This window comes from Apaloderma vittatum, unplaced genomic scaffold (assembly GCF_000703405.1).
Source record: "Apaloderma vittatum isolate BGI_N311 unplaced genomic scaffold, ASM70340v1 scaffold45015, whole genome shotgun sequence".
Lineage (NCBI taxonomy): Eukaryota > Metazoa > Chordata > Aves > Trogoniformes > Trogonidae > Apaloderma > Apaloderma vittatum.
In genome coordinates, this window is record NW_009718471.1 from 1 (window position 1) to 15,674 (window position 15,674).

At 42.7% G+C, this 15,674-nt stretch overlaps 1 protein-coding gene across 1 annotated transcript; it reads left to right on the forward strand.

Annotated features, from left to right (window-relative positions):
- Positions 1–1,540: 1,540 nt before the first annotated feature.
- Positions 1,541–14,893, forward strand: LOC104267776 (putative RNA exonuclease NEF-sp). Its single transcript, XM_009870247.1, has 18 exons — positions 1,541–1,656; positions 2,535–2,661; positions 3,516–3,600; positions 4,928–5,077; positions 5,219–5,307; positions 6,126–6,241; positions 6,961–7,099; positions 7,671–7,765; positions 8,558–8,660; positions 9,287–9,423; positions 9,741–9,849; positions 10,165–10,275; positions 10,400–10,537; positions 11,037–11,129; positions 11,607–11,826; positions 12,341–12,534; positions 13,142–13,251; positions 14,668–14,893. The coding sequence occupies exons 2-18, from the start codon at positions 2,596–2,598 to the stop codon at positions 14,735–14,737; spliced, it is 2,025 nt and encodes a 674-aa protein (XP_009868549.1). The 5' UTR covers positions 1,541–1,656; positions 2,535–2,595; the 3' UTR covers positions 14,738–14,893.
- The last annotated feature ends 781 nt before the right edge of the window (positions 14,894–15,674 follow it).

Sequence of the window (15,674 nt, forward strand, 5' to 3'; positions counted from 1 at the left end):
GCACCGCATGTCGCGATACTGGAGACTCAGCAAAGGCGCGATGTGCTGGCAGCCTGGCTAGGGCCTTGGCTAAAGGTGGTGCCTGCGGGTAGTAGCTTAGTTTCTGCCCCAAGAAGTATGGGAATGAGCTCATTTGGAGCGCTGGCATTTCCGTTTACGGAGTTCTGTTTAACAGTTAACGCACTCCGCGCTGCCGCTGTTTCCTAAGTAAAGCAGATCTGGGCTGTGCCTGCTCAGCCCATTCCCACCTGAAGGAAGGGTCCAGGCCAAGGCAGCGTTTCAGCCTCCTGCTCACACCTCCTGCTCACACGTGGCGCTCGCAGGGTGCAGTGCAGTGCCCGGCACGGGACAGGCATGGGACAGGCGTGTCCAGCCTGTGAGATCAGCGACTGAAGTCCCTGTGGTTGGCAGGCAGCCTTTGCTTGGTGAAATGAAACTTCTACTATTTGTTTGGTGGTTTGTTTGGGTTTTTCTTTTTGCAAAGCTCTGATTGGGCTCGGTTGAAAACAATGGTGCCATTACTTACTTGTCCAACTTGGCATGAAAGATGAGGGACTAGCAGTTACACCACTCTGTGTTATTATTACTAGATGATTCTTAACCGCTTGAACCTCAAAGGTTGTCACCTCTATTTAGCTTCCTCACCCAGTGACAAATGGCTTTAAAAGTGCACCAGCTCAGTCCCATGTGGCAGACTCTGTCAAAATCAAAGAGCACAAGGCTTGTTAGTGTGGTGGGGAAAACACAACTTCTGGTAGTTTTTTTATCCTGTGGGATTTTATATTCTGTAGTGTTCTGTGGCTTTTTTTTCCTGTATGTCATGGTGTCTTTTCATCACATAAAAGGAGCATCTTTCAAGTCTTTATGCATCAGAGGAGCTCATTGGAGCTGTATGGTCAGCAGAGGTCTCCAAAAGAATATGTTTACTTTCTGATTAGCTTTTAGGAGAATTTGTGCACGCAGGCTTAAAGAACTTGCATTGAACTGTGTGGTCAAGTCTCCACTCTATCTCATCTGCTTGATGCTTTCTTCATGAAGTTACCGTGGATGTTACTGAAACATATTGTTTTCCTGCAGGGGTCAGCAAAGCCATCTGCTACAGCAGATCACGTAATATAAGTGAAGTAAATGAGTTTCAGCAAAACCTTACATGAAGTGACTACATGTAACACTTGCATAAATGCCCAGAGGTCCACAGCAGCAAGTGGGTGAATGGGTTTGAGAGAGTAGAACATTGTGTTTGCAAATCAAATAACTTCAAGTCTCCTTGCTACATATGTCTACTTACATTAATCTTTATTAAGTAAATATTTTAAGTTAGAGTATCTGGATTATTGAAATATTGGTAGTAAATTCGGTATTAAAGTGCGATCTGAAAGGAAAGTTTTGCCCATAATGAGTGAAAGAGTTATTTTAGATGTAGCTGATAGTATCCAAATAGTAAATAGTTTCCTTTTACCATATAATTTATTCATTTTCCATGAGCTTAGCAATTAGGTAGGACATTTCCTTACTAGCATTTCCCCTTTTACAGGAGAAGTCATCTCGCTTGTCGGCAGCTTTATTTGGTGAGGACTGTGAAATCAGCCATGACCAGCTGTATGAACTGCTGAAGTATGCAGCTCTGGGAAAATGCCACAATGCAACACAACCCAGGTATGACACGTTCGGATTCAGGAATCAGCCTTGTTTTGTGTTCTTCAGTGTTGTGAAAACACACCTAAGGCATGTTGGCTCTGCTGGTTTTGGAATCCTTACAATGCAGTTACCACAGCGGCAGCCTGTGTTGTGTAGATGCACGTGTTGTTAGATGTGACCAGCGACCAGAATTCCTCTTCTGACAGATTCTGCCATTTCTTAGCTTTGTTCCACGCGGTTATCAAACCTAAACTATTTTGTGGAACCGAAGAAGCTTCACACACTGAGAAACAAAACACCATGTTAAAAATGTTAACACAACACTGTTAACACGTTTCATGACACATATAATTGACACAGTGTTCTGGAGTGCTTTGGGAAGAACATTTAAATATTTTGCCCTTCTTCAGGTCGGCTTCTCAGCAATGGAAGGGGAAAGCTGAGGAGGGTGTATAGCCTTGGATGGCAACAATACGGTGAAATAAATACTGAAGTGAAACTTGAGGCAAAAATGATCCCACTTTAAATTTTTAGAAGCAAATAAAAATGATTTTGTGAAACTTTTTGATGCATTAATTCACTAGACTGCATCACTACAGCAGTAATTACATGTATTCACATCCCGATGCATATAAATGAGGTATAAAGGTCTTGAAAGGGTACTGCAGCAGAATTTTGCTGTAACTCATTCTTTCTCTGTCTCCTCTATCATGTTGCTTCCAGGATTATGTGCCTGTTTGAGATAAGCTATAAAGCCTCTCCTCATTGAAGTCAATTTGGCATTTTGCCATTTACTGACTTAAAAGCTGGGCTGATTCCAAGTTTGTTTTTAAGAGTGCTTAATAATTGTTTTGCTTTGATTTTTTTTCTCTTTAATTATTATTTTTTAATTGCAGCTGGTGCCGCATTTATCACCAAAGCCAGCTGGCTGGGGTTGTGGTTATTGTTCTGCATGAAATGAGCCAACTCCATTTCTACAAATTCTATTTGCAGTTCAAACACCTCAGAAAAGTGTTCCGGCATGTAAGTTCCCAAAACGTATTGCTGTCTTCTAAACTTCTTCCAGTCCTGAAACCACGTCCTGAGGATTAATCACCACCGTGAAATTCCTGCCTTTTCCGATAGGCAATGGCCATCTTTGATTCTCAAAGCAAGATAATGAGAGGATCTATTTGTAGCCTTTGTCAGTTCAGAACAAAGGCCAAGGCTTTGATATTAGAAACAGGTTTTCAAGACTTCTGTCTTTGAAGCCTTACCAGGTGAAACATGCATTGATGTTTCAGTCCTCTGAGGATTCCCGTGTTTTTCAGGATACCAATGAGATTAAAAATATCTCAGTTAATTTAGAATTTATTCTGAGTGAAGAGATTCTCAACAGAGTTACATTATTCCCACTGGCTGAAAAAACTTACTTATACTCTTTGCATTTCACGTCAAGTTTCTCCCATTTCCCCAAAAGATTATTGAAAAAATAATTTTAATTTTATGAGTTACAAGCAACAGTTTTGAAGGACAAAAGAGAGAGGCACTTTGATTCAGACTTCTAGAGAATTCTCCCTGAACTGCAGCAAATGCAAATCACAACAGGAAAGTCTAGAACTTGCTTTAGTTTCTACCAAAGAAAGTCGAGATTTGCCTTCTTGATCGTATCAGGCAAGGCAAATCTGCCCCTTAGTACAAAGAATCCTATATCATCTGTCATTAAAACGGGTTTGGTTCGTGTTGGGTTTGCTTTTCTTCTTGGGAAAACACCATACATACTTCCCTTACTTCATCCATCCTCCTTTAAATTTGGCTGTTTGGGGGATCAAGAAACACCTCACTTGCTTGGTATTTCTGCTTGTGTTTCGGAGTCTCTAACACATCTCTTTTTTCAGAGGTTCACATTAACACCGTCCGCTACCTTCCCAGACAGCCTGTACGGAGACGGGGCAAACCGGAAATCTCAAACCACTGCACAAGGTATCTCGTTTTACATCATCTCTTTCAACCACAGTGATTCATTTTCAACGTGACTTTGCATCCTGCGCAGTCCCAGCGTGCTGCTGTGGTAAACTTTTTTACACAGGAACACATACAAAGTCTTGAAACATGCAACTAGTTACACCGACTAGTTCAGTAACTTTCTGTTGGGCTTGTTGTCACAGGTAAATGCAAAAAGCAAAGAGAAAGTTTTTAATGTGTTTAATCCAGAATTCTGACACTCAGTTACCCATTTTGTGATTATTTTATTCTAAGATGTATCTAATAAAAGATACAGAGATATAAATTAGATTCAAACTAAGTAGTTACTCATTTCCTCTTAGTTTTCTTTGTTATACTGAGCAGCAAAACAGGGCGAAGGATGGGTGTGTTGACGTCTGATTTCCTATTTTTACACTCTTTATAGAGGTGATTGTAACCCAACAGGCTTGTACAAAACCTGCAACTGACTACAATGCGAACTTCACTGAATTTGTTAGAAGTGTAACAAAGAATCTTGAATTTGAGTCCTAAATGGGAGAATGAACAGCTGTTACTTTCAATTTATTGGCAAATTCCTCTGGCATCCTGACTGTAACCTACTGCACAGTTGCAGATCTGAGATGTCAGGTATCTTTTTCTTTTAAGTCCAATCTGCAGAGAATCACCTACAGGATAATTTGACTTTACACAGCTGTGGATTGTGGTGTCAGTTCAGTGCTTGCTTCTTTGTGAGCCACACTTAGAGCACATTTTCTCATGATAATTCTTACAGCAAAGATCTTCACAGAGAAGGCAATAATAAAAAAAAAAAGATAACTTCTTTTACAGCTTGCATGAAGTAACAGATGATTATGTCGTCATGCTTCTGAGGCACCTTTGTTCCCACTGTTTCTGAAAGGAATGAGACAGAGACTTGTGATGTGACTTGCTTCTGAATCAGCCAGCAGTGTCAGTAACTGAACTGGAAAAAGATTCAGTTATTTAGAACATTATATATAGTGTTGTGTATATATAGTTATGTATGTATATAGTGTACACACTATATGTATATGTACACACAAGAAATTATATATAAGCTCAAGAGATGTGTATAAAAAATAGAGAGAGATAAACTAGAGATAGATAGAGAGATAGACAGACAGAGAGAGAGAGACAGATAGATAGACTACATATCTGTCTGTCTGTCTATCTATCTCTCTATCTCCACTTTATTTTTCCAGGTAGTGTTTTCCTTTGTAGCCTCTTGCCGTGCAAACTAATGCGGAAAACTGACTGCAAGTAGGGAGTCTTGTCTGAGATTGACAGATGCTTCTGTATTTTACAGGTTTGACTTCCACTAGCAGTGAATGTGTTCCTAAAAGCTCAGACTTGCAATGTGATCCCATCATTCGGAAATACGGAGAAAAAAAAGGTGGCCTTACTAGCTATACTTTGACTTTAGAAGAGCAGAAAAAAAACTACTATCCCATAAAAGGTCAGGTGTTGAGGGGGTTTTTTTTGGTTGTTTGTTGTGGCTTTTTAAAAATGCTGACAGCGATATGTTTCGTCATACAAGATATATGACGAGTTTTAGAAGAGAGGTCTTATAATTGTTTCTTGGGTGTCTTCATTCTAGGCTCCCCTGGATGTAAGGGCTATATAGATACGGAGTGTGATCAGCAGAGGACGGACAGCAGCCCCCTCTTCGGTCTGGATTGTGAAATGGTAAAAATGAATGCATGTGGCCTGACAGAATACAGTCAAGCAGTCAACTGCTACCAACTATTCCAAAGTGAGCCAAGCACCCTGTGTATTTGCTAAACCACTTCTGATGTACTAGTATGTGCTGCCAGTCCCTTCATTGATAGTACCAGTGCTAATGCAGCTGTGGGGAGAACTCAGAAGTAGTTCTAGTGACATGAAAGAAATATTATCTAGAGTGGCGCAGCAGAGAGCTCGATTCTATGTTGGCTCTCGGAGCAGCAGCTGGATCTGTCAGGCCCATCAGCAATGCTGCAGGACCCCCTGAGACTGCTGTGGGATTCCCCCTCCCAACCCTCCCCAAGGTTTGGGAAGGGAAGGATGCTTCCCTATCACACATCTTTCCCTTAGCCATCACAGTTCTGGCAGCGTTCTGGGATGAAGATTCCACCTTTAGTGCAGTTTTGACCTTGCAGAGATGCCTCTTTGGCATCAGCACTGAGTAAGTAGTAGTGCAACCTGGGCACTGCTTTTCAATTTTACGTCTTCTCTGGTGAAGATGTTCTCAGTGACAGCTCTGCAGTGCGGAGCACAGACTGATTCTGTGCCATCAGCACTTCTTCATAATAGTTTTCTTCGCGTTGTGTTTGCCTGTGCCTACAGTGGGCAGTTAACATTTAAAATGAAGCATGCTACAGGATAAAACGACTAGCTGTGCTTGGTAAATCTCTTGAGCAGCTCCTCAGTAGTGCTGCTGGCTGCAGCCAAAGCAGATCTCAGCTAAGGTTTTTGAGTGGCAACATCGTGCTGGTTCAACAACTGCCTCTGCTTCTTCCTGACAGTGCCTGACAGCGAAAGGGAATGAAGTCACTCGTGTCTCTTTGGTGGATGCTCAGGGTCAATGCCTCTTGAATGAACTAGTCAAACCCGAAAGCACAGTAGTGAACTACCGCACCAGGTGACTTGCACATAAGTTTTTTTATCTCTTCATGAGCTGCAACCCTTTCAAATGAAACCTGTTACACAGGACCTTTCAGAAGGCTTTGGTTTTCGCAGATGTCTGCTGCGTTTTCCTCAGTGTTAATAATACAGCTCATGCTGTATATGCTCTCTGCTACATAGTGCCCACATGGCTAGGCAGTGTTACCATTCTGCAGTGTTGTAGGAAAAGCTCTGCTACAGATTAATGACACACTGCAAGTTACTCTTCAGTGCTGGCTATAAAATAGGGGGTAGGAGTACAAATTGCAGTCTGCATACCTCTGCTCCATAGCTAAGTTTGCTTATGTCAAAAATGAATAAAGCAGCTGATGAGGGCTGGGCTCAGCATTGTAACAAAAGCAGGGAAAACTCAGGCCTTGTCTTCTCCAAAACTTTGCACAGCTTTATCCAGGAGGTGATGTGCCAGTCAGTGCTCCCTTACCTGTGCTATCTGATGCTAAGAACTGCATCTGTCAAGTTATACTTAAAAAACATTTGACGCAGATACGGCAGCACTCGTAGCAGTTTAACATATGTGCAGTATGTCCTCCTCGTATGATGGAACAGAAAACAGTAAATAACATTCTGTCTATTAGTTACACAAAGTTCACGTTTTATGTGACCTGCTTGTAATACTCTCTAGCAGATGCTGTTGCTAATGTATTGCTTTTACCTCATCCAACTTTTGTTCTGAAGATTCTCAGGAATCACAAAGAAAATGCTTCTTCCAGTGAAAACACGACTGTCGGACATCCAAACTAGATTAAAAAAGATGCTTCCCCATGATGCAGTATTGGTGGGTCATTCTCTAAATGCCGATCTTCAGGCTTTGGAAGTGAGTATACTTTGAGGAGCGTTTTTTTCCCCAACCCTGTGGTACTCATTTCAAACCTGAAAACTCTGAACAATTCCTCTTTTTAGTAGTGAACACTTGTTAATTGCTTTATATCATTGATAGCCTTGCATCTTTAAGGGTTTAAAAAAGAAAGACTCTCTTAGATCTATAAAACTTGTGAGAGTCCGTTCAGAACCCAAAAGAAAGGGGTGAGTCTGTCCAGATGCAGCTCTGGTTGCCACAGAAACTTTATGTCTCTGCTTCAGCCAGATGCTTCTGGTAGCTCTGTCACAGGAAGAACTGAAGTCCTTCCTGTGTTGAATTTAACCAACCTAAAATGCTTGAATTATAATTAATCTTTCTAACCCAATTTAGATCTTCCCAGTAGAGTGTTAAAAAGGAGAGTTGGGCTCTTTTTTTCATTATTCCTGTCTGCTCTCTTGTTGTGGAGCGTCTATCAGTGAGAAACTGGGAACTGAAATGAAAAGGTAGAGGCACAGATAACAGTGAAGTTACTGCCCAATTCTGTGACTGCTGTTCTTTAATTAAGCTGACAATTTCTCTCCTCCAGATGATCCACCCCAGCGTTATTGATACTTCATTGCTTTTTGCCAGAAATGAAGGTCGAAGATTTAAGCTAAAATTCCTAGCCAAAGCTGTTTTAGGGTAAGATGTATTGTTATGTTGTTATGTATTGTTATGGGAAACATCATGGTGGGTTATCGAGTCTTGTTCTTCCACCAGTAGCACCAGAATTAGTATTTTTTTCATTGTGCAAATAGACACAGTAAAGAAAAATTAATCTCTGCTTGAAACATCAGGTGGCATAATAAATTGGCTTGTCTTTGAGCAAGCAGGGACACTGTGACCCAACCAGATTTGGGGCCTAGCAACCCTGCCTGTTCTCATGTACCGGTGTATTGAGTTGTAGAGCAAGAGACAGCGGCTCACACAAATGAGATCTGTTGCAGTGAGCAAGGAAGAAAAGCTAATGCATGCAAGTATGATTTACTGACTTAAATCATATTCTTCACTGTAGTAGTTACTACTGGATAGTATGTCTTAGTGATACAGTTCTCACCGTTCATATAGTGAATATTAATACTCTGGAGCACCAGACTTCACTGAATTGGAAGTTGCCTCCCTGTCTCTGTGCAAATTGTGAGTTGAGTCATTGCTCAAGGAAGAAGTAAAATTAAAAATAGTCATGCATCAGAGTACCAAGTAGTAGCAGTGCTTCTGTCAGACCTGGTACAGTGTTTTGTTCAACATTGCAAAAACATTTTTTGCAGTAACTTTTGGGATTATTTCCCAAGAATGCCACAGCACAGAACTGAAATCCTTTTTGGAGAGGGAAAAGCTATTTTGCCTGAGAAGGACACAGTTTAGAAAAGACAGGATGTTGGTCCGTGTGGAAAACCAGATAACCTGCCTGTACACCTAATTTTGATGCCCTAGGAAGGAGATTCAGTGTGAGCAGAAGCTTGGGCATGATCCTGCAGAAGATGCTAGAGCTGCATTGGAATTGGCTCAGTTCTTTATTGAGCAAGGACCAGCAAAGGTAGCTATATCTAATTAAGATTTCTGTCCTTAATTGCAGAATGTAAAAGTTGTTGTACTTATGAAGTAAAAAAAGCCCAACACCACAAAAACCCCACATTCCTGCCCATCCTCTTGCTGATTTAAAAGAGAAAATGGAGCTGTGGTAGAGGCCTCACCTTTGACAACATTTTACTTTCAGCTTATATCCAGGTATCTTACTAACGTGAGCATTGCCAGTGCTTGAGTACTGAACACTGCCGTGAATCAGCATTGCTGCTGATCTTGAAGAGGGGCATTGGTTAAGGAAGGATTGAGACACTTCCAGCCTACATGAATGCCTGTCATTTTCCCAGATAGAAGAAGTGAAGAGACCTTGTATGTTTTGGTAGTGATTCAGCTGGTTTTGTGAGTCTCTTGCCTGTGTCACTGAGTTCTGAGAGATCTTTTTTAGAGATGATTGCTGGTTGATGCTGTGAGTGCTGCATGCTTGAAAATGACAACAGGAGATAATATGGTGAGAAATTAATGTGTGTGTTTTTTCACTCCTGTGGAGTGTGCCTAGGTGACTCACAGAGAAAGCGCACGCCTTTTGGTTAGCTACAATTAGCTGAGATGAACGCCAACTACTAATCTTCCTTCCCCAAGGTAGCAGAACTAAACTTGGAGATGCTTTTGACAACTGAAAAACTGGCTGAGGTCTCGCAGAACAAAGCCGTGCTAAAGCCACAAGGATGCAGGGCCCAGAAAAAGTTGAGTGAGCCTCCACATTTATCCAGGCCATGGTAAGAAGATTCTCAAATACTTCTCTTTTTTCTTCAGTTGAATCCTCAGTAAAATCAAAGAGGTGCATTGTTTTGCAGAAGCCATCGGGATCTTCAGAGAGACACAAATAATTGTAGCATAGCACCAAAACACTTTCAGAAGTTGCATCTTAAATTTCACAAAGCATTTTCTAGGCTTCTTTTGATGTTGAGGACAAGAATATACTTTCAGATTTCTTTAATGAGCTGTATCATTTTTCTCTGACAACTACTTCTTGAAAGATTTTAATTCACCACTTGGCGAGTACTGTGATTCACAGCTTGCTTCTCTCTGCTAGTTTTTTAGACTGCTTGCAGGTGACTGGCCTAAAGCCCCTCCTTCTGGGCAGGCAGGAACTAGACTCTTCTGGCCTGTGTCAGAGTAACCTGAGCGCCTCAAACAAACAGGTGAGTGGACTTCGAGTGGGTTGGTCTAAGCAAGCATCAAAGTAGTTCAAAGTTCTTATTCTGGAGGCGGGTAGATGAGTCCTATTTTTAAAAGCTGACTGACAGTACTGTTAGCAACAGTCTTAATATTTCGGAAATAAGCTTTGATCCTCCACATCCTCGCGTGACTCACTAACGAAGAATTTCTGCCTGAGGGCTTCCTTGGACAGTAATGAAAATTAAAGTTGGTAATTAAATTCAGTAGCTTTGTGTCTGGTCCTTTGCAGTACAGTTGCCTTGTACCTCCTTGACCCTTGCACACACCTCTCTCTCCAGGTTCTTCATAGAGCGTTAGAAGACGTTCCCCTGTCCACATTCAGTATCATTCAGTTCACTTTGGGTCCAGACTACATTGGAGCTCACTGTCTTGCTGGACTTTGTGAAAAGGTACTAGCTTTTTTGAGAATAGTCTTCACTGCTGAGTTTTGAAAGAGACATTCTTTGTCTGGAGGCACCAAGTAGTTAGTTCCTTAGCTTTGTGAAGTTCCTTCTCTAATCTGTGTTCCTACAGGTGAGAAGCAAGCTGACTGACATGCTGACAATTTATGCAGGTCCTTTTGAAGAAAACTTTTGCCTGAAGTCTGTGAAAAAAGAATTTGGGAGGTGTGGACCAATCCAGTCTCTTACAGTGGTAACTGAAACGTACCAGGTGAGGAGCACTCGGAGCATGAAGTTTGCTGACAGGCACGAAAGGCCATCTAAACTCTTGGACAGATATGGATTAGAACCACTGAAATACCAGTTCCTTCTGGTTTGTTTGGCTTTTTATTTCTCTGCTGGTTTAGTCATCAGCTGCAACTCTTCAGGGTATCCAAAACCCAGCTCCTCACAACAAGAATAAACACAGCTTAACTGTGCTCTTCAAGCTAAAGGACTTGGAGCACTGGAGAAGCTGAGGTTGTGTTTGTCCCTTGAGAGAGGCTAAGGCCTTTAATGGTGGGGGGGAAGAAGAGGTTATTAATTGATGAGGTAATTTAAGGGGTTTTTTTAACAGCTACAGTATATGGAATGTTATATATATCACCTCCAAACTTTTCTATATTCAATTTTCAAAAGAAAACACCATTTGATGGAGACCTGACTTTTAAAAAGGGAGAACTAATATATCTTCTTGATAAGCCTGAAGTATCTCTTTGTTCTGTTCCAAGCCCTATGTCTGTATCCAATATGAAGTGCTGGAAGCTGCCCAGCTCGCGGTCGAGAGCCTAAATGGAGCTGAGATAGCAGGATCCTGCATTAAGGTAAGCAACACATAGAAAAAAACATGAATTATCCTGAGCACAGGAACAGCACCCAATTTGTCTCATAACAGCTGCTCAGCACAGCATCTGGGCAAATGCTCACAGGTTCTGCTGTTGCCATCTCACTGTCCCTGGACAATTTTAAGGGCACTGGCTGAAAGGAAATGGTTATAGGCTGCTTTTTTTTCCTTTCTGCCCATCAGCAGAAGAGAGTTAAAAAGCATTCTGACATCCTACTGCAGCTTTAAAAGGAAGAGCCAAGTAACAGGTGTTAAAATGCCATACACGAAGCATGGCTGCCTTAATTTTATAGTGTTCCTTTATCATGACTAATTAAGTTAGCCTTCACTAGTCGTATTTTTTTCAAAGGAGGGAAAATATTTTGTCTGCTTTTGGCAATGAGAGAAAATAATTCAAAACAGCAGCTCAGGACACATTGCTGCTTGGGCTGACATGCTGCGTGTGTCCCTAAAAAAGGTCCAGAGACCCGTCACTGCAGCAACGCTGGACTGTGAGGTTTTGATAAAGGAACTAGAACTAGATGTAGAGAACGAAGGTGTGATCTACGTGGCGGGTCTAAAGAAGACATTAACCGAGATGGACTTGGAAGAAGAATTCAGGCAGCTGAAAGACCTGGAAACACTGTTCCTGCCAACAGATCTCCAGAATGGAAAGCACAGGAACTGCTGTTTCCTCAGTAAGTAGCTTCACATACAGCCTGCTTATTTCCCTCAGCTAAGCACATTCAGCAGCCCTTGGGACTTTGTGCACACACAGCAAGAGCTACTGAAGTTTGTGTACACGCCAGGTGATGGTATCTACAACACTCCAGTGAAAACATGTATTGTTTGGAGGAGCAGTTTACAGCTAAATATTTAAAAGAAATAAAAAAAACCCCAACCCTTCTTTAATTAAAAAAAAAACAAACACAGCACCTTACTTTATTAAGTCTTTCCTTAGAAAACTTCCAAGATAATTCATTGGCTCTAGTACCTCAGTGTGAGGGCTGGCTACTGCAGCTTCACACAGGCAAGTAATCACCTCTAAAAAGGTGAGGAGAGAAACTGCATGAGTGCTGTTGTGGTTAACTGTCACTTCTGTAGGCTGACATTACCTGTAGCAAAATGAGGACATGCTTGCTGCAGTGATTTCAGTGTCTTCTCACCCTCCAGCTTCACACCTAAAGCCTGTTCTCCTTGTCTTTGTTTCAGAATTCCAGAAATCAGAGAGTGCTGCGGATGCCCTTGGAGTTATAAATGGATGGACCATGAAGGGCAGCAAACTAAGAAGTAGAAACGCTCTTGCTTCAGGTCACCTCTGGAGATGGATTCAGCAAATGAATCACAGCAACGGGAAGCAAGGAGGAAATATCTTGCATGAGAAAACGGAGCAGCAGTCTGACTTGGTGAGTTGAAGGCTACGCTGATGTTTGTTACAGTTAGTGAGGGGTTACTGCCCTCGGGACCAGGTGGTAACTTTGAGCAGACCCAGGTGCAGAGCTGCATCAACAGAAGGGTCTCCCTGTGCTGGAGCAGAGAGGTTGCCAAGGATGAGCTCCCACAAGCCACTTTGGAGAGGTAATATCATATAAGAGAAAGTGGTGTTCGACCTTAAAAGCAGGATAGCTGTTCAGGACAATGAGTGATGCCACCCAGGAGGCGAAGCCCACTGCCTGAGAGCAGGCGGAGCGACCTACAGGTGTAGTGAGTGGTATGAGAGTGAGGAGAGGTGACTCGTGTAGCTGCACAGGAAAGAACAGCTCTAGTAACAGCTCTAGTGACAGCTCTCATTTCATGGGAGGAAGCTGCAGTGCCATCGGAGTAGGGCACGTGGTTCTCCCAGCTGCTGAGCCACTGCCGTGCCAAATGCCACCTGTAACAACCACTGCTGGCCTCACCTGTTCAATCCCCCCCACAGCCTGGGGGTCAGTATCACCACACACACTTCTAACTGTGATCGCTGCAGATCTGCAGATGAGTTGGGGGCTTTAATGCTTGTATTCTGTTATGCAGGAGCAGGAGCTAAAGAAAAAGGTGAAGAAGTTAGACCACCATATCAAAAAGCTTTACAGAAGTCTGCAGAATAACACTCTGTGCGTCGTTCTCTTTCCTGGAGTGAACAGGTAACTTGCCACGTAATTTGCAAAGAGCCAAGGAAAATACATAGCCAAGTATTTTCAGCTTAATCTATTAAAAAATTAAAACCCTCCACAAGGAAGCGAAAGCCTGAAGATGCTGTTGTACTTACTCAATCCGACTTTCATGTTCGGCCAGTAAAACCACAACAGTAGGTTCTGCCCCATTAGCCATGCCTGGTCCAGAACAAGCACAAGTGCTGAAACCGCTGCAGGAGCTGATGGGCCAGGTGAGCCAGGCTGACTTGCACAGTGTTGATTAGTTACACAGGTCTGCTCAGCTCACCCACCTTCCTGTGTTGGGTGTTTCAGCCCTATTGACTATGAGGTAAGTTTTCAGTGCCTGTGAGAGAACTGAGCAGAATTTCCACAGCAGCCAGGGTTTTTTTTTGGGGTGGTTTTTTTGGTCTGTGTTTTTCTAAAACCACTTAACTGCTGCAGCCAAGGCACTAGCTATCAGCTACTGTCTTTTGGTACCCTGATGTACGTGCTTCAGCCATAGCTAGCCAAGGACGCGGTTCATATCCTCATTTTTACATCATTGACTCATCTGGAAAAAAAAACCCAAACCACTGAATCCTTAAGGTTTCATAGGAAGGATTAGGTTGAGTTGGGCTTCAGCACTAGTATCAGGGATGCTTTGAGATGGGGGTGGAACTTCTGCATTTCAGACCTGGAGCCTGAACTGCCAGTTACTCTCTGTGTCACTATTAACCAGAAAGGTTAAAAATCTTTCCCAGACAAGGCCCTAGTTACTGAGTACACACTTACTACAGCAGTCTTCTTTCAGTTCTCTCATGGTATCACTGTTCAGACAGTCCAGTAAAGGTCAAACCAACCCCCTACTTCAGTTTCACTTCCCCAGAAGGGGTACCATTCCTTGTGGAGACAGAAAACGCCTCAAAAATAGCAGCAGGGAGACAGAGCTGCTTGGCAGCATCTCTTCTGCCTGCCTAGGCAGCCAGACCAGGTTTCCCTCTCTTACTTGCAAAGCTTCCTGAGAAGAATCATGATTCTGTTTTATCCTCTGCACCAAACCATGTCTCTAGAAGGGAGCTGCATCCAAGCCAAGAGTAGATTTAGGCTTAATGCCAGTGACAACCTGTTTCAGCAAGGTTGCTTGCCAAGGGCTGCTTTTGGCACAATCTGCTCTAATTGTTCAGTTTCTAATAACTTTAAAAAAATAATTTTTTTGGAAATAATTTGTCTTAAGTAAAAAAAAATTAAGCTATTCTCCACACACCCACCCCAAAAAGTAATAGCATACAAAAAATGAGACAGTAGCGATTCCTATCTTCTTAAAGAAGTTTTTCAACCTGCTAACCCTGGGGGGTGTAGGCTTCTCACTACTGTGCATCAAGGCTACCATGAGGAGAAATAACCCACCTCTTGTTTATGTTGCAGCGTGCATGGATCACAATCTGGCCTTGGTCTGATGGAAATAAAAGATGACGGAGGGAGGAGTGCTTGTTAAATTGCCAAGTTTTTAAGCAAAGTCTTTTGTTAAGATATTTTTAATTATGGCAAATATTGATGTCTTTGTAAAGATCTCATACCATAAGAACAATAGGCTTTCACTCTGTATCTTTTATAAAGCCTAAAAATAAAAGCCATTCAAAAACATCTTAAAGTACAAAACCTTTTCAATTAACCCTTCTTGCTGTGGCAGTTTTCCTTGGCAGTGGATGAGCTGGGAAGAGCTGGGTGCAGACAGGGGGGAGTGTTGCAGAAAAGCTGGTACTACTGCCCTGCAAGCTGTAACTCAGCAAGTCCTTTGTCGCCAGACCCTGATGGACCAGCTGCCCTGTCCTCACTGACATATTGCAGCCCTGACCCAGCAAGCCAAGCTCATGTAGTACCTGCAGCAGTTAACAGCTGTTCTGAGAACTGTGTCCCATGCCAGCTCTCAAGTGGAACTGCTGCCTCCTTTCCAGGAAAGTACTGTGCTTAGTCCACGGAAGGGAGGAATTGGTGATTCATACTTCTTGGACAATCTCCACTTTCTCTTCCCTCCCTGACCACCAGCCCTCCACACACACACCGCCCCCCCCACACACACACAGAAAAGAAAAAAATAAGAAGCTGCAGTGTGCCTGTGGGAGGGGCAGGGACCGTTCTAAGGAAAGCACACGCCTCTGCGCAAACCTCGCACAGCATCCCTCTGTGCACACCTCACCCAGCATCGCTTTCAGCGGGGCGCTGGAGGCAGAGCTGTAGGAAGACTCTGCACTGCTGAGGGGATTTGCAACCCGACAGCTTCACACCTGGGCTTTGTAGCCATGGCCACCTAAAATAAAGGCTGCTTGAGCATCTTGTTAATATATTGAATTTCTAAGCACAAGGATGCCTAGAAGAGCTTTCGGTACTCAAAAGACAAATGTTTGCTACAAGGCCTGAGACAAAAGATTTCT